This window comes from Notamacropus eugenii, chromosome 1 (assembly GCF_028372415.1).
Source record: "Notamacropus eugenii isolate mMacEug1 chromosome 1, mMacEug1.pri_v2, whole genome shotgun sequence".
Lineage (NCBI taxonomy): Eukaryota > Metazoa > Chordata > Mammalia > Diprotodontia > Macropodidae > Notamacropus > Notamacropus eugenii.
Window position 1 is genome coordinate 715,027,765 of NC_092872.1, and position 22,839 is coordinate 715,050,603.

Below are 22,839 nucleotides of genomic sequence, written 5' to 3' on the forward strand. Positions count from 1 at the left end.
CACAGTCAGGATCACAAATAATTTAGCAATAAGCACCACAAAGCAATACAGAGTTTAGAATATGACATTCCAAACATCAAAAGACATGTCTTTTAAAAAAACCTACTTGGAGAGATTCTTGTTCCTTGATTTACCACACTCTTACCTTTGCAGTACCTCTTCTTATATTATACAATTGTCTGTCCTTTTATTCTGAATCTGCAGCAATAATTAGGTCATAAAACCCAAAGGCAGAAGGGATCATGTTGTTAAGTTGCTTTGAACAGTTTTCATTGGGGGCAGTTCATCCCCTGGAGAATAATAAGAAACATTCCCAACCACTCCGGGGTCCCAGGTCCCTACCTAGCCAGTGGTGAAGAAGTAGCTTCATCTCTTCCTCCAATACCTGATTGAGATCTATCTACTCAAGTAAGAGACAGCAATGAAAAGAGATTTAGAGTCCAAAGACTTGGAAGTTCTGGCTCCATTACTTGTGCTGCCAACCTCACAGAGATGTGGAGAAAACATTTTGTAAATCTTAAAGGAGTATACAAGCATAAGGTATATTACTGCAAGCATTAGAACTTCCATTGGTACCAGCTATCGTAATAGATAAAGGATCTGTGATTTTGTCAGCAAGAATAACTCTTGGTGAGAGGTCTCCTTCCACTGATGCAGATTACAATCCATGTGTGACAATATATGAATCCCAGGGAGTTGCCAGAGGTATAAAGAGGTTAAATGACTTGCCCAGGGTCTCACAGCTGGTGTCAAAGACAAGATTCAAAGATGAGTCTACCTGATTCCAATTCCAGCATCCTACCCCAACCCCAGCTGCCTCTATAGTAGGTACATATGGGAGTTTAATAAAGACTCTTTAATAATAATGGTGGTGGCAGTGGTGGTGGTCATGTGCTTGGGAAAGGGCATTTTATAGAATCATAGACCCTGGCACTGGACAGGATTCCAAATGACTCTCTCGTCTGTCTCATGGTCTTTAAACACAGAAAAACACAGAAAATGGGTTTTCAAAGCTTCTTTCCTTAGAAAAATAACCTTTAAAACATTACGTTGCTTTTTTTTTAAAGGCAGTTAGGTAGCACACTGGGTAGCACTCTGGACTTGGAGTCAGGAAGATCTGTGATCAAACCCTGCCTGAAAAATGCATTAGCCATGTGACTATAGCCAAGTCACCTAATGTCTGTGGGCCTTGGTTTCCTTTCTTGTAAGATGGAGATAATAATAGAACTCAGGTCACAGGACTGTTGCAAAGACCAAAGATGATAACATATGTAAAGCATTTTACAAACCGTAAAGTACTCTATAAATGCTGTCATTTTCCCTTTCCATTCCACCAGTAGGAATGACCCAATGACAGAGGTCCCCCTTTCTTGGATGATCGGCACAGGTTACCTTGTTCTCTTCTGGAGTGAAGAGGATCCGGAATGTAGACGGTACCCCTGGGGCTACTTTATTACAAATATCATTGGGGCTGATGACTTTGAAGTAAGGGGAACTTTCCTCAACAATCTTTACCAGTCTTGGAATCTGCAGAGAAAACATAGATGGTTATGGATAAACTAAGCATCTCTGAGAAATATGAGAAAATGAATGGGAAAATGAGATTTGAAAGAGAAGAGCACAGGCTAAATTCAGAAGGTCCTCTTTGTCTTGGCTCAATCACTCATCAGGTGAGCTTACAGTCTTGACATTATCCCTTACCAGATATGTGACCCTCAAACAACTAATTCGATGTCTCTGGGCATCCATTTTTCTCACTGATAAAATGAGGAAAGGGTGATAGAGGTGAACTCTAAGATCTCTTCCAGCTCCAATAGCCAATGGTTCTCTGACATATGGTCAGCAAAGTTGCTCAGATCAGTTGTTAGAGCATTAACCTCATTCTGTTGGCTTCTGGTCAGTGCTAGGTAGCACTCATTCACAAATTCTTGGGACAGGCATCAGAAGAAATAATATATCCAGAGTCAGATCTCCCAAGTGTGCCCTTCACTGACTATTATTTTTGACTGTGGACTGAGTAGTTTAGGACTAGAAGGTGTAATTGACAAGCTTGTGTTACAATCCCAACATTAGTCAGCTAAATAGGGATTACTGTCTGTGGGATGAAATCCATTTCCATTCTAAACCAATATTCCTTAAGCCTTTGTTATGTGGCAGACACTGTGCTATGAACTACAGCTACAGAGATCAAAATGAAATGGTCCCTGCCCTCAATGAGCTCACACTCTTACAAAATCCCATTTTCAAAGCAGCCCAAAGACAGGAGGCCAAGGTCAAAGTAAAGAAGAAGTGTTCATAATCAAATTACTTAGTGACAACTCCTTAAAGATGGTGGCCACCACAAAGAACATCAAAAGTAGAGGTCTCATAACTGGTCAAAGGTAGCATTTTACCTGGATTTTTTGCTTCTCAAAGCTGGAACTCTTTTAATTCATAGTATTGTTAAAAATTATAGGAATACAATCAGACAAAATATAAGAAAATGAGAAACCTCAAAACAGCTCATCTCAAGTTAAGTTCACTGGAAGGTCTCTGCCATTATTGTACTTGCATCTGTAAAGGTGGGGTTGATTCACTCAATTAAACTACCCTATGCCATTTAAAGGGAGCAAGGTGGAACAGTAGATAGAACACTGGACCTGGAGTCAGGAAGACATGACTTCAAGTCTGGCCTTGGATACAACCTAGTTGTGTGACCCTGGGCAAGTCATTTAATCTGTCTTGCCTCAGTTTCCTCATCTAAAAATGAGCTGGAGAAGGAATTGTAAAAAAACACTCCAGTATGTTTGCTAAGAAAACCCCAAATGGGATCACAAAGAGTCAGACAAGACTGAAATAACTGAACATACCATTTAAATTAAATGATAAAATGCCTAAGCAATCACTCCAGATTACAGACTTTAAACTAATTGTGAGAAGTACTTGATGATACTGAAATGGTATTACACTGGGAAGGAGGATTTATAGAGATCAAGGAAACATGGTCACAGTCCAGGGATCATCTAAAAATTGTCAGGCTAATTTAGAAGAGCAGGGTTATTCCAGGGGTTGGAATGAGTATGGCTTTCCCCTGAAGAGAAACCACCTTGGGGAAGAAGAGAGGAGGGAGAGGTCTTGGTTTTGGCCTTGATCAGTTCTGCTTCCTTCTCCCCACCCCCACCAGAATAGGACTTTGAAAGAATCAAAAGGTCCAGAAAATTTTGGACTTCTCATCTTCCTACTGGTATCCTAGAAGCATCACTACATCAGGTAATAACAGGGTCTGTATTAGGAGCCAAGGACAGACTGTAAATGGACTCATAACTCTATGAGGAATCAGTAAAGAAACTACACAATTCCTAAAAGAAACTTCTTGAGCAGCCCATGAATAGGAGAAAAGGACTTCCAGCCGCAAAACACTGTGAATCAATCCATTGCCAGGTGAACTCCCTAAGCAGGAGTCCAGGACTCTAGGTATTTGTGGGAGAGGAGAGACTTGGGGGTGGGCGGGTAGGTTTTATATCAGTCATTCTTACTATACCACCCTATTGAATAACCTCTCTAAAATCCAATTAAAACTGTCTGCCAAAAATGATTTTCAACTGATCATCTTGGGGAGAAGTATCTCAAGGATGGCTCAAACCAAGAGCATTAGAGTCACTCCTGGCTCCACACTGGCATGCGTGGAACTCTGAGAAAGACAAGTGGACCTGAAACCCATCAGTGAGAGTGGGAGTTGGAATAAGGATATTTAGAGCTTATGGAGTTCACATACCCATTTATTCATAGAACCACAGACTAGTATAGCTGGACTGGGTCTTATAGATCATATAATGCAACTTTTCCATTTCTCAGAGAAGGAACCAAATCCCAAAGAAGGGAAAAGATTGGCTCAAGGTCATTTAGCTTTTTCTGGAACCCAGGACTCCTAATTCTCAACCATAATCCAACAAATTAAAATGGGCTAGTTCCCTTTTCACTATGTTTTAGGACACATGAGGCAGAGCTCAAGAATTAGCTCAAGATGAAAGATATTTAGATAGATGGATGTAGGGGTAGACAGGCAGATAGATAGATAAATGAGCGATGAATAGAGAGATCAGAGACAGATGGACAGGTAGTCGTCTAGATGGATGGATGGATGGATGGATGGATATTTAGACAGATAGAAGGGTAGACAGATAAGTACAATAGATATTGATGATGGATAGAAAATGTAAATATAATCTATATTTATATAAAACCTATGTAAACAATTACTGAGTCATATGCTTACTTAACAGAAATTGAAATCGTTGGCAAACCCCAAAAAGAGAGATTTCACAGGCAAGATAAGGGTTTTACTTGCGTTTTGCAGTGTAACTACTGCTTACAGATGTGACCCTGAGCTCTCTGAAGAATCTTTTTCCTCTCCAACTCACTGTTTCAGCCTTGCTCCATTATCCTCCCTTGCTAACGCCTAAGCAAAGAATTAAATCTACTCTTTTCTGCCGCATCTACCTTTTCTGCCACTAAATTACCCCATTGATCTCTGGGAGGCCTCACTGACTCCTTCAATGAATTATTGCACCGGGTACGTCTGCAAATCTTCTCGATGCTCTTGGCTTTTTGTATGGTATTCATTTTGTCCTCCCATTTCTTTATATATAAATTCCTTTTCTCCTCACCCATCTTAAAATGTTCCCATCTGCCTTGACACCTAAACTTTTGCATCTCTCAGATGCTTTTTTCTTCACTCATTACTTTTCACGCTTCCTTGTTTTTCACACTGACCTTGTTCTACTCTTTGTAGCTTTTTTGCCAGGTGTCATGCAGAGCCCAGGGACATTTAATAGTTTCTTTTGAAATACTGTCTAATCTGACTTTAAGGAAGACAGAGTAAGCCTGGGAAGGAAGCACCTTTCTGAAAAACAAAGAGAAGGTCAAGGCTAGACTAAACCCCAGGACGTATAATACATGCAGTACAAAGAAGCCTTCTTTGACTGGCCACAGATCAGAGCCTCTTAACCATTTTTGCGTCCCAGACTCCTTGGATAGTCTGGTAAAGCCTATGGACCCTTTCTTGGAAGTCTATTTTCAAATGTGTACAATAAAAATGCATACAGTCCCAAAGGGAGGCAATCATGTTGAAATACATTTATCAAAATAAAAAATAATAATGTGTACAGATGCTAGATTTAGAGTCCTGATTATAGACAAAGTTTGAAGAATATCTAAAACCGAGGGAGGTCAGAGAAAGGGATGCATGAGCAACTTACTCCACACAGAAAAAGTTAAGGATAGAAATGGTTTTCTTCATATAAATAACATTAGATTTTGCAGAACTTAATAAAGTCTTACTGTTACTTTCTCATGATCTTTGGAATATAGTTTGAAACTTTAATTAAAGGAGACATAAGGATTTTCCAGTTTCCATTTTACGTAAACTCTATTAGTGATTCCTCCTTACTTATACAGAAAAAAATCCTAACCCAACTGATCATATTTAAGGCTTTAAATTATAAGTTTAAATGCCACCAGATACCCTTGCTTAGTACCAATCAGGACATAGATTTCTCACGACTTCTCCCTGGATCCACCCTGGTTTCACACACATTACACGTGCTGGAAACATTGAGATGCCTACGTGAGATGACTTACTTTGTCATTGTTCCTCAGAATCAGTGGTACTTCGTAGACTTCACAGGCATCATAGTTCTGAAACACAATCTCCGAGGGGAAGGGCTGGAATAATGTCTGATCCAGGTCAATCGCTGAGTACTGAAAAATTAAAAGTAGCACCATATTATTAGATTCACCCAATTACAGGAACCACAGGCAAAGAAAGAGAATTATTGGTCTATTCTGACACCGAAACTACACCCAATACTGCAAGAAACTTAGGCTTGGAAACCATGGGTTCTGCCTGCGTCAGCCCTGATCACAGCCACTCTCCAACTTACTAAGCAGACTTGGACAATTGTGCTACAATGCAGTTTACCTGGTGATGAGACTCTCCCAACTTAAGGAGATCAGTGCTTGGTACCAAAACAAAAAACAAAAAAAAGGAATACAGTCCACCACCAGGTCTGTACTTGAAACCATTCCAACTTGTAGGCCCTGCCGTACCTCAGGAATGCAGGATCATGTCCATACCACGCACTTTGGTTATACTTACAGGAAACCTTCAGAGAGGACACGTTCTAAGAGAGAGCCAGCCCAACACTATAAGCATTAGTAGTGAGGACCAGCAAGTAGATTTACTACCTTAAAAGTTCCTAAATTAATACAGAAGAATGAGAACAAACAAATCCCTAACAAAAAGAAACCACTGGAACAGTCCTTGAAATTAAAGGAGCCTAGGACAATAAATAAAATCCTCTCTCTTCCCCATTTCCAGCTCCAGGGTTGTAAGCAGGCTGTGAGTGATCCAGAGTCATCACGGCCATGCTCCAAACCAAGGCAAGGGAGAAAATGGAGCCACATCTGCCTGACCCCATGGAAGCCAACACAGGAGGCCTTCAAGGAGTCGAGGAAGTGAAAAGTCCTTGCCTGGGCTTGCCAATTCCAGAAGAAGCAACCGTTGCTAAGGCAACAGGAGAGACCATGGAAACCAAAGGCATCTCAGAGAGAACAGTAAGGTGGCTGAACAGTCAGTCAGGCATACAGTATTATACAGAAAATAATACTATGGCAGAGTCTATGGAATGTGGTGGGGAATTGCATGATATGTCACCATGAACAATACTAGTATTGTCAAGTAAGAAGGAAAACAGACTGAAGTTAAGGAGATAGATGGATGGAGGGAGGGATGTGAATGTATAAAGACCTTCTTAATGCATTGATCATATTCTAATGGTGGTTTGAGGACCAGGAAGGTATGCTGCTTTGGGAGACTGAACTGGGAAGAAACTTGCATGGGGGCAGAAAAATGTAAAAACTAAAATTAATGCCTCTTTGCCTAGACTTTAACAATAATCTCCTAATCAATGTCCCTGCTTCCAAGGTGAAGAACCCACAACCTAGGGGTTCAGAGTAAAAAGGGAAGTCAGTCCCCCCTAACCATCCCTGTTACATATATGTACATATGTACAACATGTATATATATGTGTGAACATGTGCATATGTATTGTGATATGTGTGGGCATGTGTATTTGTTTTAAAAGGGTGACGAGAAGAAAGGATCTTAGGCTGTGTTTATTCCACCCACACTTTCACAGTCTCAGGGCTGGAAGGCTCTCTGGAGTCCATTTTGTCTAACTCATTTCTGAATAGTAATCTCCTCTAGAGCATCCATGACAAGTGACCCATCCAGTCTTCCTCAAAGGGCACTAGGGAAGCCACCCATTCCATTTGTTCATGGCTCTGATTAATTGGGGGGGGGAAGTCCCAGAAGGGGGGCAGCTAGGTGTCGTAGTGGATAGAGCACTAAGTCTGGAGTCAAGAAGACTGAGTTCAGATCTAACCTCAGACACTTCCTAGCTGTATGATCCTGGGCAAGTCACTTAACCCTGTTTTCCCCAGTTTCCTCATCTGTCAAATGAGCTGGAGAACGGCAAACTAGTCTAGTGTTTTTGCCAAGAAAAACTCAAATGGTGTCACAAAGAGTCAGACACAACAGAAAATGACTAAACGACAATTGATTATTAGGAAATTTTTCCTTGCACTAAAATGAAGTGTTCTACTATTGCTCCTCTTTCTGTATCCTGAGGCTAAGAAGAAATCTAATCCCATCTCTACATATCCATGTCAGCCATGTCTTCTCTTCTTCAGGATAAACATTCCCATTCCTTCAGTGCTGCTTATGTGCTTCCAGCCCAGGTAAGACGATGAGAGACTATGCTATGTGAGGATCGAGTGAAGAATTTTAATCTCTTCAAACTAGAACAAATTAGAAAACATTTAGGAACCCAGTTTTCTGCAAGCTTGTTTGTTTTCATTGAATGGTTTTGAAAAACTTTTATTGTATCAGTTATTCCAGACAGTGACCTCCATGGGGATCACCAAGCTTATGCAGGCAAAGAAGGTAAAGTCATGTAGCCAAGGAAGTTATTGTGTTGATAGCTCTGGGTTTTTTGAGGCAATCAGAGTTAAGTGAATTGCCCAGGGTCACATAGCTAGTGTCTGAGGTCACATTTGAACACAGGTCCTCTGGACTCCAGGGCTAGTGCTCTATCCACTGCACCATCTACCATATTCCCAGACATCCTTCACCACAAAGTCATGGTATTTCCCTTACTTTTAACCAAGATACTAAAAGGACAGCTGGGTCATGATAATGCTTTAAAGAAACCCAAGCTGCCATCTCTAACTTGTGCACTAACACTGGAGGAGTCCACACTTCCACCTCTTAATTTCCCAGAGACCATCATTGACCCAAGGTCATATTCTCTTCTAACAGTCTCATTCAGAATTCCTAAGTATCCCTGACTTCAAAATGCGTCTGACAAAAATGGCCAGGACATGTCTGAATCAGGTCCATCCACAGCTTTGCAATGATCATCCTCTAGAATATGGTTATTAAGTCCCAATGGATTAAGTGATTGTGAGAAATAACTTTTAGCTTAAGTGGTTTGGGTTAATTAACTCTTACAGAAGTGGCTATTAAACTGAGGTCTGCAAGCTTTTTATATCTCTATTTCGATAACTGTGTTTCCATCTAATTGGATTCCTTTGTCATTCTGTGAATCTTATTATATGCATTTACAAACATGATTCTGAGAAATGAGTCCCTAGCCTTTATCCAAGCATTGAAGGGGCTCAAGGGGTCCATGATACACACACACCCAAAAGTCATTTTAGGAGCCTCTTTCTCATATGCTCAAATAAAGTGTCTTTTTTTAGGACAAAGAATAATGTCAACATTGCTCAGATAATAGAGCCCGAAAAATATACTAGGTTATAAAGTCCTTCACAATAGGAATCTTGTCTTCCTTTGTGTTTCCCCTCCCAGCACTGCTCCTGGGTTCAGCACACAATAGATAATAAGTGCTGTGGCTCAGCTGTGTATCCATCTCCTCACTGAAAATTCCAGTTTTTAAATTAGAGGCATGAAGAGGATGTGTTTGAAAGAAGGCTTTGTTTTTCTTGTTCTGCCCACATGATGCCTAAGAGTTGACTAAAAACAAAATGGTTTTCCCTATTCATTTGGAAACTGTATTGGGGCAACTTCATTTTGCAAAGGATTTCCTTTTATTTTTGTAGCAGCTGAAAACAGCTGCCTGGAAACAGCCATCTAATACAGTACAGCTTTGCCTCCTTTGGCCTTGGATCTCATGGGCCCGTTGTTGGGCATTTGGTCACTGTGAAGAAACGTACCCAAAGACTTCTCACAAGAAACATTTATTAAATACCTTCTCCTTGCAAGTCAAGGTGTGAGGCCCTGGAAAGACCAAAGAAACTGAAATCAGCCTAGTTCTCAGGAAACTCACTTTGTATTGCAGGAATATAACATGCGCACACCCAGAGGGCTGAGGACGAAGCATGCTGCCCACCCTCTGTAAGAGTGGTAGACTCAGGTGAGACTGAGATGTAGATTTTTTTGGAAATAACCATTTAAGGGGTCTTTTTGGCTTGACTATGCATTCCTGTTACAAGGATTGCTTTCTTTTTCTTTTTTAATTGAAAGGGGGTAGGAAGGAAATCAAATAGATTTTTATTCACTGAAAAAATAAAATTAGATAAAAACTAAACAATCCATGTCTGGAGATAAGTCATTTCAAGCTGGAGGGAGCCCTAACAACAGGAAGGCTGGAGAAGGGTCCTAGAGGAACTATGACCAGCATTACTTCACCCTGAGGCCCTCTCTCCTAATTGTGAGTCTCTAGCCCAGACCACCTTTTCATGAGGCACCCAAGCTATCTATGTTTGCTTCACTCCCAGTTTCTCTCCTCCCTCTTCTGGCTGCTCCACCTGCACATCAGTTGCCCCACCCCCAGAGTCCACCCTCTCCCCTGGCCAATTCCCTCTTATATGTTTTCTTCCCCCTTTAGAAAGTAAACTCCATGGGAGCAAGTGAAGATGAGGGTTCTGAGAGGAAAACATGAGGAGAGAGAGAGCACATTCTGATTGGCTGGATTGAGCTGTTGTCCTTGGCTCTCAAAGAGGACTGAAATGACCTCCCTGCGTGGAGTCAAAGTACAGTGTGTCTGCCTGTTGCTGATAGGAAGGCTCTACCTCAGGTCAGGCACAGAGAAAGTCCATGTGAACGTCTGGAGTGGAGATGGTGCTCAATTTGCACGTTTCACGCTTCACTCATAGAGCACAGAGCCTTCTTTGATGCCATGGTGGGCAGTCCTGTGCCAATATCTCCCATGTCACACAATTGATTCCACAGTTCTTCAGAGAGACCTAAAGAGGGTGTTTGTATGACTTCTTCTGACTCCATGTGAGCATGGACAAAGGTATGGAGACTCTGGCAGGTGAAGTGGGGAAAAGTTAGTATTGTATATTTAGATATATTTAGATGAAATGCAGAGTTCTCAAAGAGAACTCATGTGCCATAACTGTGAGGATGGCCACTTGAGCCTAACCACAGAGGCCTGCACATGTCAGACAAAGGATCTTGTATTCCATCATGGAAGCAGAAAAGTGACACTGTCCAGCCTGTGCCTCAGGAAGGTTCTTTGGGCAAGTTCTATGGTGTTCCAGTGGATGGGGGAGGGGTGAGAACAGAAATAAGGGTACCAGTGAAGCAACTCCTACAATGATCAGTCCAAAGGTAAAGCCCTGTACTCAAACAGTGGCTACACAGAAATAGAACATGGCAGAGCTAGGAAGGCGCGCCAGACAGGACAGTGAGGTGGTAGAACAGCTGAGATCTGGCAGATGGCTGGAGGTGGGGTTTGGGAAACAGAGTGGACAAGGTGGTTCTAGAGCTAGGGCTGGGAGGATAGGGGTGTTCACAAGAGAAACAGTGATGTGGAGAGAAGACAGGCTTATAGGAAAATAGAATGAGTTTCATTTTGGACGTCAGTATTTAAGGTAAGTATAGCATGTCCAGTGAGAGATGCCCACCAACCAATTTCTATTTCAGGTCTGGAATTCAAGAGAAAGAAGGAAATGCCAGAAATCAGACATTTTGGGGGGGAAGGAAGGAAACTGAGGCCAACAAAGGACAAAATCACACAACTGTGAGGACTAAGAAGAAATCCACAGAAAAGATGAATAAAGCTCTAATATGAGGAGACAGGGCATACACAGAAACCAGACAACAGGAACAGTGGGACAGGGAAAACTCAAGATGAATTGAGCCAAGGGCATATGGTTAGACAGGACTTTAGACCCCACTCGAAACCTCACTTCTTGGCAAGCAAAACTATACTTCAAACATTTCCCAAAACAGCCAACATTCTTAAGGTACCTACTATGTTTGAGGCACTTTACAAATATCTCGTTTGATCTTTACAACTTCCTGTGAGGTAGGAGCTGTTATTAATCTGCATTTTACCAAGGAGGAAACTGAGGCTGGCAGAGGTTAAGTGATTTGCCCAGAGTCACATAGCTAATAGGTGTCCAAAACTGGATTTGAACTCAAGTCTTTCTGACTCCAGGCCCAGCACTATCCACTGCAACACCTCACTCTTGAGATAGGTGATGGATACCACAATGAGCAATGACAGATTTGAATTCAACAGCCTTTTGAAAGACTTTCAAGCAGAGACTCCATGACCCCGCCTATTCTGCACATGGTATTCCTTTCATCCTAAGCACCTCAGCTGTCATGAGGTTCTAGACCCAAGTATGTTCCTGATTCCTCTGCAATTTCCAGCTAGGGGGGAGGGAAGGGAGTGTAGCAGGGAAGGTCCACTCTCTTCAGCTCTACCCCAGAGTTGTGAGATATGAGATTATGTCTGTACATTGTTTCAGGTCACTCTGATGAAAGGTGCTACATGTCTATTAGCACAAACATGAGCAATATTCTCATGAGACCAAAACAATAAATTATCCAAAGCATGACACTTTACTTCACAGGTATTTGAATTTCCACCACACACAAAAATGCAGAAATGCCAGATTTCACTCATAGTGACTTAAAGTTGGCTTTTCTTCTGCTGTCCTAGAATTTGTTGAGAGTTCTTCTTTACAGGTATTTTATGGGCTGTGGGGTAAGAGCTAGTGTATGTGCCTCTTTCTACTTCACCATCTTGGCTCCACCCTCCCAAAGTTGGCTTCTCTAAAATTGATGGCAACAAAATTTTATTGGAATTTGGAAGAATATTTAAAAATCACCGGTTTTAGCACTCAAAATCTTCTGTTTGGATGCGGAATCTGGACTGAGGAGAAAGGCACAATATACTGTTGTTAGTATTTATTTTCCTTTGGTCTTGAGAGATCATCCTTTCCTCAGAGAAGACTGCTTCATTGGGTGTGAAGATACTAGTTCTCTACCTTGCTCCTAAAACTGCAAATAATGGTGCCATTTAAAGTCCAGAAACCTCTATGCTACTGAAAGGCATCCTGAGAAGTATAAAAAAGTGCATCTGAGTGGCACAGTAGATAGAGCACTGATCCTGGAGTCAGGAGGACATGAGCTCAAATTTGGCGTGGTTGTGACTGTGCAATCACTTAACTCAGATTGCATCCCCCCAAAAAAGTGCATTTAAATCAAAGGGCTTAAACTTTTCTCTTGAGTCATTTTGATATCTAAATAGCAGAAATAAAAAACAAGACAGGAAGAAAAAGAAAAAAGTACCGAATACCAGGCCAAGAAGCAGTGAGCTACCTTTTGATGAGTGGTTTCTCCCATATCTAAAAGCTCAGTGATCTGTGGTCGGCACATCACTCGAGTCGAAGACAGACGCTCTTCTGTAGTGAGGGACATCTCCTTCAGGAATTCAGAGGGACTGGGCTGGAATTAAAAATAAGAGGAGATAAAGGGCCACAAATGACTACACCAAGAAAGGTTTTTCTTGTTCAAGTGCCCGCCATGAATAATTTGTTTGCAACCATCGTGTTTGTCTTAGGACTCCACTGCATTCTTCTAATGAAATATTTAAAATAAATTATACAAAAGAAAATGCTCCTGCACTTGTGAGTTCCTTACAGGGTAATATGAAGTGGCATGTATGATCTTTTTCTTTTATTTTCCCTCTTAAAATTTAATTTGATCCCACAAATGATGATGAAGGGAAAGCCTGAAAATCACAGGGAGATAGAACCACACACTCCACTCTCAAACTCAGCAACTGCGTCACAAAGAGCTGCAAGATGCAGAGAAAAGGCTCTTAAAATTTAATTTGATCCCACAAATGATGATGAAGGGAAAGCCTGAAAATCACAGGGAGATAGCACCACACACTCTACTCTCAAACTCAGCAACTGCGTCACAAAGAGCTGCAAGATGCAGAGAAAAGGCACGAGAAGAGTGAATAGTACATAATGGGAAGTATTTAGTTTATTTTGCTATTCAAATATGAATATGATTTTTTTTAAATCTCTCCCTAAAAGTTTAGATGCCATCCAAACACCTATGAAAATACATCTGTTCAGGTCACTTCTTGGACCTATCCTTAACGCCCCATAACCAGTGATTAAATTAATTACTTCACTAAACAAGCAGCAACATTATCCAATGTTAACGTCATTCTGTGAGACTGGCTTCCATTGCACTATATATATTTTGTGCATATGGAGTTATTTTTATGCTGTTTCCCCAGTAGGATATGAGCTCCTTCAAGAAAGGGACTTTCGTTTTTGCTTTGCGTTGCACCCCTCAGGGCCTGGCTCACACAAAACACTTCATGAACATTTGTTGACCAACTGAAAACAACAAAATGGAACCCATCATTTGAATAAATCTAACCAAATTAACCCAGCTTCTCTCTTAGAAGGAAACAATGACAAATCCACACCTGGAATCACTATTGATTTTGCCATTATCCACTCCTGTCTACAGCAGAAACTGCCCGGGGTTAGTGCTGTGTGTCCTTCCTTCTCCAAGAGGACCATGACGTTAGGGAGGTGATGCCGTACCGTTGGAAGGGATGACCCCAGACTCAACTCCAAAGGCTGATGTCTCAACGTTTCTTAATTCCTTCCATGCCGGAGAAGCGGACACACCCCACAGTGTGAGAACAAGCTTTATAGGGCTAATAATCCAACTCCTCCCTTCTGGATCAGGACTGGTCCTCATGCTTTCCAATTAGATCTTCCCTTACATGTTTCCCATTCACATGTATTCCCTCCTTCATTATACATCGCATGATGCTCTACTGAGGCTCTCATTTTATGTGAGTTTCCAGTTACATGCATGAGGTCTCCTGAGCATGTGCTGCAGTAAGAGAACGGATGACTGTTCCTGACTACAAACCAGCTTGGTCCAGTTTGCCTAGGACCCCAGGTTTATGGCTTCTGAGCCTCCTGGCTTGCTGCTGATTGGCTGATAACTTTTATCTTAGCTTTTGTTTTCCTCAAGACTGATGATTTTAGCAGTGTGGAAACTTCTTTCATATCTCTCCCAATGACTTGCAGGTGGATTGGATGTAAGTGAGGGAGTGCTGTGTAGTCACTGGCCTCGCCTTCATCTCCAGAGCTGTCTGGGCCCAATGGCCAGATACAGAGCAGGATGACTGAAAGAGTGGAAGATGAAGGTGCAGCTGGGGCCAGCTCACCAATCCAGAAGAGGAAAGTCTTTTCATCTTTCCATCGTTAGCACTTAGTGCAGTGTTTTGTGAAATGGATAGAGCATCAGGCCTAAAGTCAGGGACACTCCTCTTCCTGAGTTCAAATCCAGTCTCAGATACTTACCAGTTGTGTGACTCTGGGCAAGTAATTTAACCCTATTTGCCTCAGTTTCCTTGTCCATAAAATGGACTGGAGAAGGAAATGGAAAACTACTCCAGTGACTTTGCCAAAAAAAACCCCAAATGGGGTCATGGAGAGTTTACTGAATGGAACAGAACTCAACATAAAAGTGCTGAGTTTTAGGATCATTGAGTCCCTGAGAGAACAGGGATATTCGGTATTATCCAGGGTGATCTCTACCAAAAGAATTACTTTCTTCTATAACACCCCTACAAGTGGTCATCCAGCCTTCACTTGAAGACCCGTGGTGCACAGAGAATGTCCAAGAAAGCCCAATCTATTTCTGGACAATTTTCATTATTAGGAAGCTTTTCTTAATGTTCAGCCAAAATCTCCCTTACTATAACTTTAATCCACTAGTCCCAATTCTACTCTCTGGGGCCAAGGTGGCCTCTGATCCTGAAGTCTACTTACCCCCTTATTGATGAGCATTGGTTTAGCCTAAGCTTCTCTCCATAATCTCTGACTGCCTCGGTTGCCCTCCAACAGAACTCTTTGCTTAGGCAATAGATAGCCTTGCCTTCCTCACCCCCAAATTGAATCAAGGTACATGAGTGCATAAGTCCTTAGATCCAGCTGGTTTTGCTGATGAACTCATCCTCAAACCCTGAGATAGATTTTCCCCTCCCCACAAAGAACATTCAGGCTTTCAGTCTAGAAAGAGACAACACTAGCCTAGAGAGTAGAGTGGTAAATTTCTTGAGGACAAGAACTGTGTCTTTCTACTGTACTATTGTTGTAGCCTCTTCAGTGCTTAGCACACAGTGAGCATTAATAATATTTATTGAATGAATATCCATGAGTACTGGAAGTAACAAGAATTATCTGACATGATTTTTTTTAACATTGAAAAGTACATTATTTATCTGATCTATTTTGCCTTGGGCTAAAATCAATGTCTTCTCCAAGATCATATTCTCCTTCCAAATTGCATGTTAGTGTCTGAATCTAATATAAGTAGAATTGGGAAGTCTTTCTGTTATAGCTTTTTTTTTAAAAGCTATAGTCTAGAACAGGCTTTTCAGCGTTACATTGGAATCTAGGTCTATAATTTCAATCTATAATTTCAAGAGAAACAACCCATATTTTGGCATCTCTTGGTGGTGCTAAGCTCAGGCTATTTTGAGTGCATAACATAAAGAGGATAACCAGATAAAGCTGGTCCTTTTTAATTATTAGAACACATCATAAAACAAGTTAAACATAAAATGGTCTATGCCCCCAAAACCATAGATTTTTTGATAACACTAGGTTCATTATTAGAATCATAAAAATGAAAATATAATTAAAAATCAAAGAAGAGGCAGATGTGTATTTTCCAGAGCTTATACTTTCTTGTGATTTGTAAGTTCTCCTGAAAATAAAAATGTTCCATATTATCTTATTATTATTCATCCTAAACAATCTGTAACTCAATATGACTGAAGAGTTAGGAAACCCCAGCTGGTTGCTTATTTTCATTTCAGCTGATAAATTGGGGTATTCCAAACTTCTTTAACCTTCTTTCTTTTTAAGATTTCAAGAACTTCTGAAGGCTTAAGAGATTCATACACTTTTCCAAAATCACTTCTTTCTCCCAACCAGCTGCCATCTTATTGAATATTCATCAGTGAACTAATTCTCAATCTACCAATCTCAGAAAGCCAGAGAGCAACAAAACCACCCCAGATGATTCCCTTGAAAATCTGTGTTCTGTGAGATCCCACGAGTGAGCAGGACTTTACCATTTTATTTGCTTCCTCTTCTGAGACCAACTTTGGTGCCAGGATTCTGCTGCCTTGGAATCCTTTGAGCATTCGAACCAACTTTGTTTGACCCATGTGTCCTTGAAGCTTGCCACTTGCCATTTTGATTTATTTTCTTGGCTTATCTAGGGGAAGAATACATATTACTTTGAAAACATGCAGTCAGCTCTTGACGACAACAGGATAATTATTCATATTTCATCTTGTTAAAATATTGGAGAACAAATTCCAAAGCCAAATATAAATGATTTGGAGATTATCTAAAACTTTGCCCCTCTCCATTAGCATGGATAAACAATTAATTGTTTATAGAGGGGTGGGGTATGAATATTAAAATGATTAAAAATTAGGAAGGATGTAGAGAAGGGAAAGTTCTTGAGAGGACAGAGAAAATAAAGGAACAGGAATATTCTGGACTTTGACTTCTGGTTGATAGCCACCTGCCCAGAGGCAAACCATCTAACTCCCATGTAACTACCCCAGCAAAACTCTGAAGTTCACATCAGACTGTGTCATAGAGAAATCCAATGAGAAATTACAGTAATTTCTTCCACCTCAGAATTGCATGAGGTCAGCCAGAAGCCTGAGGAAAATAAAGACAGGTATTGGCAGCAAAGTCAGCAACAGAATAGGGTGGCCTTCCAAAATGACTAGACACTGAATAGATACTCTGTGTCTGGAGGCAACAAGAGTAAAGGGCTTCCCCTAGAAAGCCACAGGATGGTCAGACAGATGTGGGCAGTATCAGAACCTTGGAAATGTCAAGAATATTAACAGGTAGCAAACATCATGGCACTATAGCACCCAGACTGGAACACCCCAGGCCCAGGGCCTCTGAGGTTCCTGTAATGAGGAACCAGAGAAGGCCCTAAAGATTCAGTGTTCTGAAGCTCAAAGATTTGGGAAGGCTTAACCAGGGGAGGTGGATGTCAGTGCAAAAACCCAGATGACCTAAAAGGAGACCAAGGAGGGCTGATCATCCGACCCAAAGGCACAGCAGAAAAAGAAGGCTGGCCTTGCCACAAAACTTCAATTTAAGAACTAAAACATGAAAGATAAATGAATCAAAGACTGGTATAAACTAGTTTAAAAATAATTATAGATCTAGCGATCCCTCTAAAGAAGAAAAGAGTAACTCTATAACAATGGCAAACAAAAAGAGACTCAGGAAAAATGGGGAGAATGGTCTTTTCACAAGGACTGTCAATACCTAGAGTAAAAAAATAAGTGATAAAAAATTAAATAAAATCTCTGATGAAAAAATAATGTGAAGGAAGATAAATGGCTTAGAACAGAAAGTGTTAAATTTTAGAGAGTGTTGAACTCCCTAAAAGCCAGAATGAACCAAACAGAAATCAATGACTCCATGAGACATGAAGAAATGTTATTAGAGAAAAAGAACAAATTGAAAATCCCCAAGTAAATACCAAATTAGAAATACTGAAAACCAAAGGAGAGATTAATAAAATTGAAATTAAGAAAACTATTGAATTAATAAATAAAACCAATAGTTGGTTTTATGAAAAAACTAATAAAATTGATAAACCTTTGGTCAATCTGATTAAAAAAAAGAAAGAAGAAAACCAAATTACTAATATTAAAAATGAAAGGGGTGAACTCACCTCCAATGAGGAGGAAATTAAAACAATAATTAGAAACTACTTTGCCCAACTTTATGCCCACAAATTCGATAATCTAAATGAGATGGATGAATATTTTAAAAAATACAAATTGCCCAGATTAACAGAAGAGGAAGTTGAATACTTAAACAACCCCATCTCAGAAAAAGAAATTGAACAAGCCATCAATGAACTCCCTAGGAAAAAATCTCCAGGGCCAGATGGATTCACAAGTGAATTCTATCAAACATTTAAAGAACAGTTAATTCCAATACTACATACACTATTCTTGAAAATTGGGGAAGAAAGAGTCCTCCCAAATTCTTTCTATGATACAAATATGGTTTTGATACCCAAACCAGGAAGAGACAAAACAGAGAAAGAAAATTATAGACCAATTTCCCTAATGAATATAGATGCAAAAATTTTAAATAAGATTCTAGCAAAACGAATACAGCATCTTATCACGAGATTAATACATTATGATCAGGTAGGATTCATACCAGGACTACAGGGCTGGTTCAATATTAGGAAAACTATTAGCATTATCGATCACATCAACAACAAAGCTAACAAAAACCACATGATTATCTCAATAGATGCAGAAAAAGCTTTTGACAAAATACAACATCCATTCCTACTAAAAACATTGGAGAATGTAGGAATAAAGGGAACTTTCCATAAAATAATAAGCAGTATCTATCTAAAACCTTCAGCAAGCATTATATGCAATGGGGATAAGCTAGATGCATTCCCAATAAGATCAGGGGTGAAACAAGGTTGTCCATTATCACCACTATTATTTAATATGGTACTAGAAATGTTAGCTGTAGCAATTAGACAAGATAAAGATATCCAAGGAATTAAAATAGCCAAAGAAGAAACTAAGTTATCACTCTTTGCAGATGATATGATGATTTACCTAGAGAATCCCAGAGATTCAAGTAAAAAATTACTAGAATTAATAAACAACTTTGGCAAAGTTGCAGGGTACAAAATAAACCCACACAAATCTTCTGCATTCCTATATATTAGCAACAAAGTCCAACAGCAAGAGATAGAAAGAGAAATCCCATTTAAAGTTAGGGTAGACAGTATAAAATACTTAGGAGTCTACCTGCCAAAACAAACCCAGGGACTATATGAACACAATTACAAGACACTTTTTGCACAAATAAAGTCAGATTTAAGTAAGTGGAAAAACATTAGTTGCTCATGGGTAGGCCGGGCTAATATAATAAAAATGACAATTCTACCCAAATTAATATACTTATTTAGTGCCATACCAATTAAGCTATCAGACAATTACTTTCTAGAGCTGGACAAAATAATATCAAAATTCATTTGGAAAAACAAAAGGTCCAGAATATCAAAGGGACTAATGAAAAGAAATGCTTGGGAAGGTGGCCTAGCGCTACCAGACCTCAAACTGTACTATAAAGCAGCAATTATCAAAACCACTTGGTATTGGCTAAGAAACAGAGAGGTAGACAAGTGGAATAGACTTGGCACTCAAGATGCAGTAGGCAAGGAATATAGCAACCTTCTGTTTGATAAACCCAAGGACCCCAGCTTCTGGGATAAGAACTCATTGTTTGACAAAAATTGCTGGGAAAACTGGATAACAGTGTGGCGGAAATTAGGCATAGACCCATACCTGACACCGTACACAAGAATAAAGTCCAAATGGGTACATGATTTAGGTATAAAGATTGATACCATGAATAAACTGGAGAAGCAAGGAATAGTGTATTTATCAGATCTATGGAGAAGGGAAGAATTCTTTACTAAAGGAGAGATAGAATGCATTATGAAATGCAAAATGGATAACTTTGATTACATTAAACTGAGAAGTTTTTGCACAACCAAACCCAATGCAACCAAAATCCGGAGGGATGTAGTAAATTGGGAAAGAATTTTTACAGCTAAGCTCGGGGATAAAGGCCTCATTTCTAGAATATATAGAGAACTGATCCAAATGTATAATCATACAAGTCATTCCCCAATTGATAAATGGTCAAAGGATATGAACAGGCAATTTTCAGAGGAAGAAATTAAAGCTATCTATAATCATATGAAAAAATGCTCTAAATCACTATTGGTTAGAGAGATGCAAATCAAAACAACTCTGAGGTACCACATCATACCTATAAGATTGGCAAACATGACAGAACAAGAAAATGATAAATGCTGGAGAGGATGTGGGAAAGTTGGAACACTAATTCATTGTTGGTGGAGCTGCGAGCGCATCCAACCATTCTGGAGAGCAATTTGGAACTATGCCCAAAGGGCTACAAAAATGTGCATACCCTTTGACCCAGCAATATCGCTACTAGGACTATATCCCCAAGAGATCATAAAAATGGGAAAGGGTCCCACATGTACAAAAATATTTATAGCAGCACTCTATGTAGTTGCCAAAAACTGGAAGTCAAGGGGATGTCCATCAATTGGGGAATGGCTGAATAAATTATGGTATATGAATGTAATGGAGTACTATTGTGCCATAAGAAATGATGAACAAGAAGACTTCAGAGAGGCCTGGAAGGACTTATATGACCTGATGCTGAGTGAAAGGAGCAGAACCAGGAGAACTTTATGCACAGCAACAACCACAGTGTGTGAGAGTTTTTTCTGGTAGACTTAGATTTTTGTAATAACACAAGAACTTCTTACCAAAAAAAAAAAAAAAAAAAAAAAATCCCAATGGAGGATCTCAAGGCAAAATGCCTGCCACACTCAGAGAGAGAAATATGGAAGTCACTCACATATTGTAGCAGATCATGTTTGTGTATGTGTATGTGTTTGTGTATCATGTTCTGATTTGTTATACGATTTCTTTCATTTATCTTAGTCTGACTACATAGCATGACTATAGTGAAAATATACTCAATAGGAAAGTATATGTAGAATCTATACAGAATTGTATGCAGTAGTGGGGAGGGAGGGGGGTAGTGGGGAGAAGGTGGGGAGGGATAAAATCGCAATTGTATGGCAGTGATTGTTAAACATTACAAAATAAAAAAAAAAGAAAAAAAAAAGAAAAGGAAAAAAAAAGAAATGTTATTAGAAAAAAATCAAAAAATTGAAAAATAGAAGAAAGTGTAAAATATCTGCTATCATAAGCAAGTGGTATGGGGGTGGGAGCAGAATCAAGATGGTGGAGTAGAAGGACAGACTTGCTCTAGCTTTCCCCCTACAGCACATAAAATACCTATAAAAAATTACTCTGAACAAATTCTAGAGCAGCAGAAGCCACAAAGCAACAGAGTGAAAGAAATTTCCAGCCCAAAACAGTTTGGAAGGCCTACAGGAAAGGTGTCTCAAATCAGGCTGAAAGAAGAGCACAGCCCAGCATTGGCCATGCTGCAGAGACAGGACTGGAGTAGGATTCAGGGTGCAGAATCACAGGTAGCACCTGCAATTCCCAGATTTCTCAATCCACAAACACTAAAAAGACAGCTTCAAAGGTCAATAAGAAAGCTCTTTCATGTGAGTGAGAGGGGAGTGCAGTCTGGCCCCAGCCCTGGCCCCAGGGCAGCAGCAGTGTCCACTTTTGAGCCCTTGGTCTAAAGACCCTGGGGGAATCAAATGGCTGATCTGGTTCTCAGTCCTGAGTGGTGGTCCTGGAGTGAGGAGGAGCACTGGCAGGGTGGATCTGGTGGTGGATGTAGAGAGAGAATCCTCTACAGGATCTACTCACAGATCCTGGGCAGAAAACAGTGCTTGTGGTTGCTCAGAGACCACATCGCAGTTTGTGCCACCTTGGAGGAACTGAGAACTTACATGTCCCTAGAGTATATCCTCCACTTGACATAGGACTCAAAAATCAAGTAACTGACTGGGAAAATGCCCCCAAAAAGGAAAAAAAAATAATATTATACAAGGTTTCTTTCTTGGTGAAAAGGTATTTTTTTCCATCCCTTCAGATGAGGAAAAACAAATCAGAGGAAGATGTCAAAGTCAAGGCTTCTACATCCAAAATTTCCAAAAAAAATATGCGATGGTCTCAGGCCAAAGAAAAGCTCAGAAAGGATTTTGAAAATCAAGCAAGAGAGGTAGAGGAAAAATTGGAAAGAGAAATGAAAGTGATGCAAGAAAATCATGAAAAGCAAGTCAACAGCTTGCTACAGGAGACCCCAAAAAATGCTGAAGAAAATAACATCTTAAAAAATAGACTAACCCAAATGGCAAAAGAGGTCAAAAAAGGCAGTGAGGAGAGGAATGCTTTAAAAAGCAGAATTGGCCAAATGGAAAGGAGGTTCAAAAACTCAAATAAAGAAAATAGTTCTTTAAAAATTAGAATGGAGTAGATGGAAGCTAATGACTTTATGAGAAACCAAGAAATTATAAAACAAAACCAAAAGAACAAAAAAATAGAAGACAATGTGAAATATCTCATTGAAAAAACAACTGACCTTGAAAATAGATCCAGGAGAGATACTTTAAAAATTATTATCAATATTTGATTATTTAATATTTATATTAAAAATATTTTTTAAAAACCATGATCAAAAAAAGTGCCTAGATATCATCTTCCAAGAAATTACCAAGGAAAACTGCCCTGATATTCTAGAACCAGAGGGTAAAATAGAAATGGAAAGAATTTGCCAATCACCTCCTGAAAGAGATCCCAAAAGGAAAACTCCCAGGAATATTGCAGCCAAATTGCAGAGTTCCCAGGTCAAGGAGAAAATATTATAAGCAACCAG

The 22,839-nt window shown here is 39.9% G+C and overlaps 1 protein-coding gene across 5 annotated transcripts in view; it reads right to left on the bottom strand.

Moving 5' to 3' along the window:
• Nucleotides 1-22,839, bottom strand: part of HYDIN (HYDIN axonemal central pair apparatus protein) — a 468,388-nt gene that overhangs the window by 399,030 nt on the left and 46,519 nt on the right. For all 5 annotated transcript variants that reach the window (XR_011972958.1, XM_072636610.1, XM_072636609.1 and 2 more), the window contains exons 2-5: nt 16,488-16,633; nt 12,683-12,808; nt 5,620-5,739; nt 1,393-1,527 (exon numbers count right to left, since the gene is read on the bottom strand). Coding sequence is in view for 4 of the 5 variants with exons in the window: in XM_072636610.1 (XP_072492711.1) it covers nt 1,393-1,527; nt 5,620-5,739; nt 12,683-12,808; nt 16,488-16,610 (504 nt within the window). In the remaining variant the exon portion in view is untranslated. The remainder of the gene's footprint in view (nt 1-1,392; nt 1,528-5,619; nt 5,740-12,682; nt 12,809-16,487; nt 16,634-22,839) is intronic.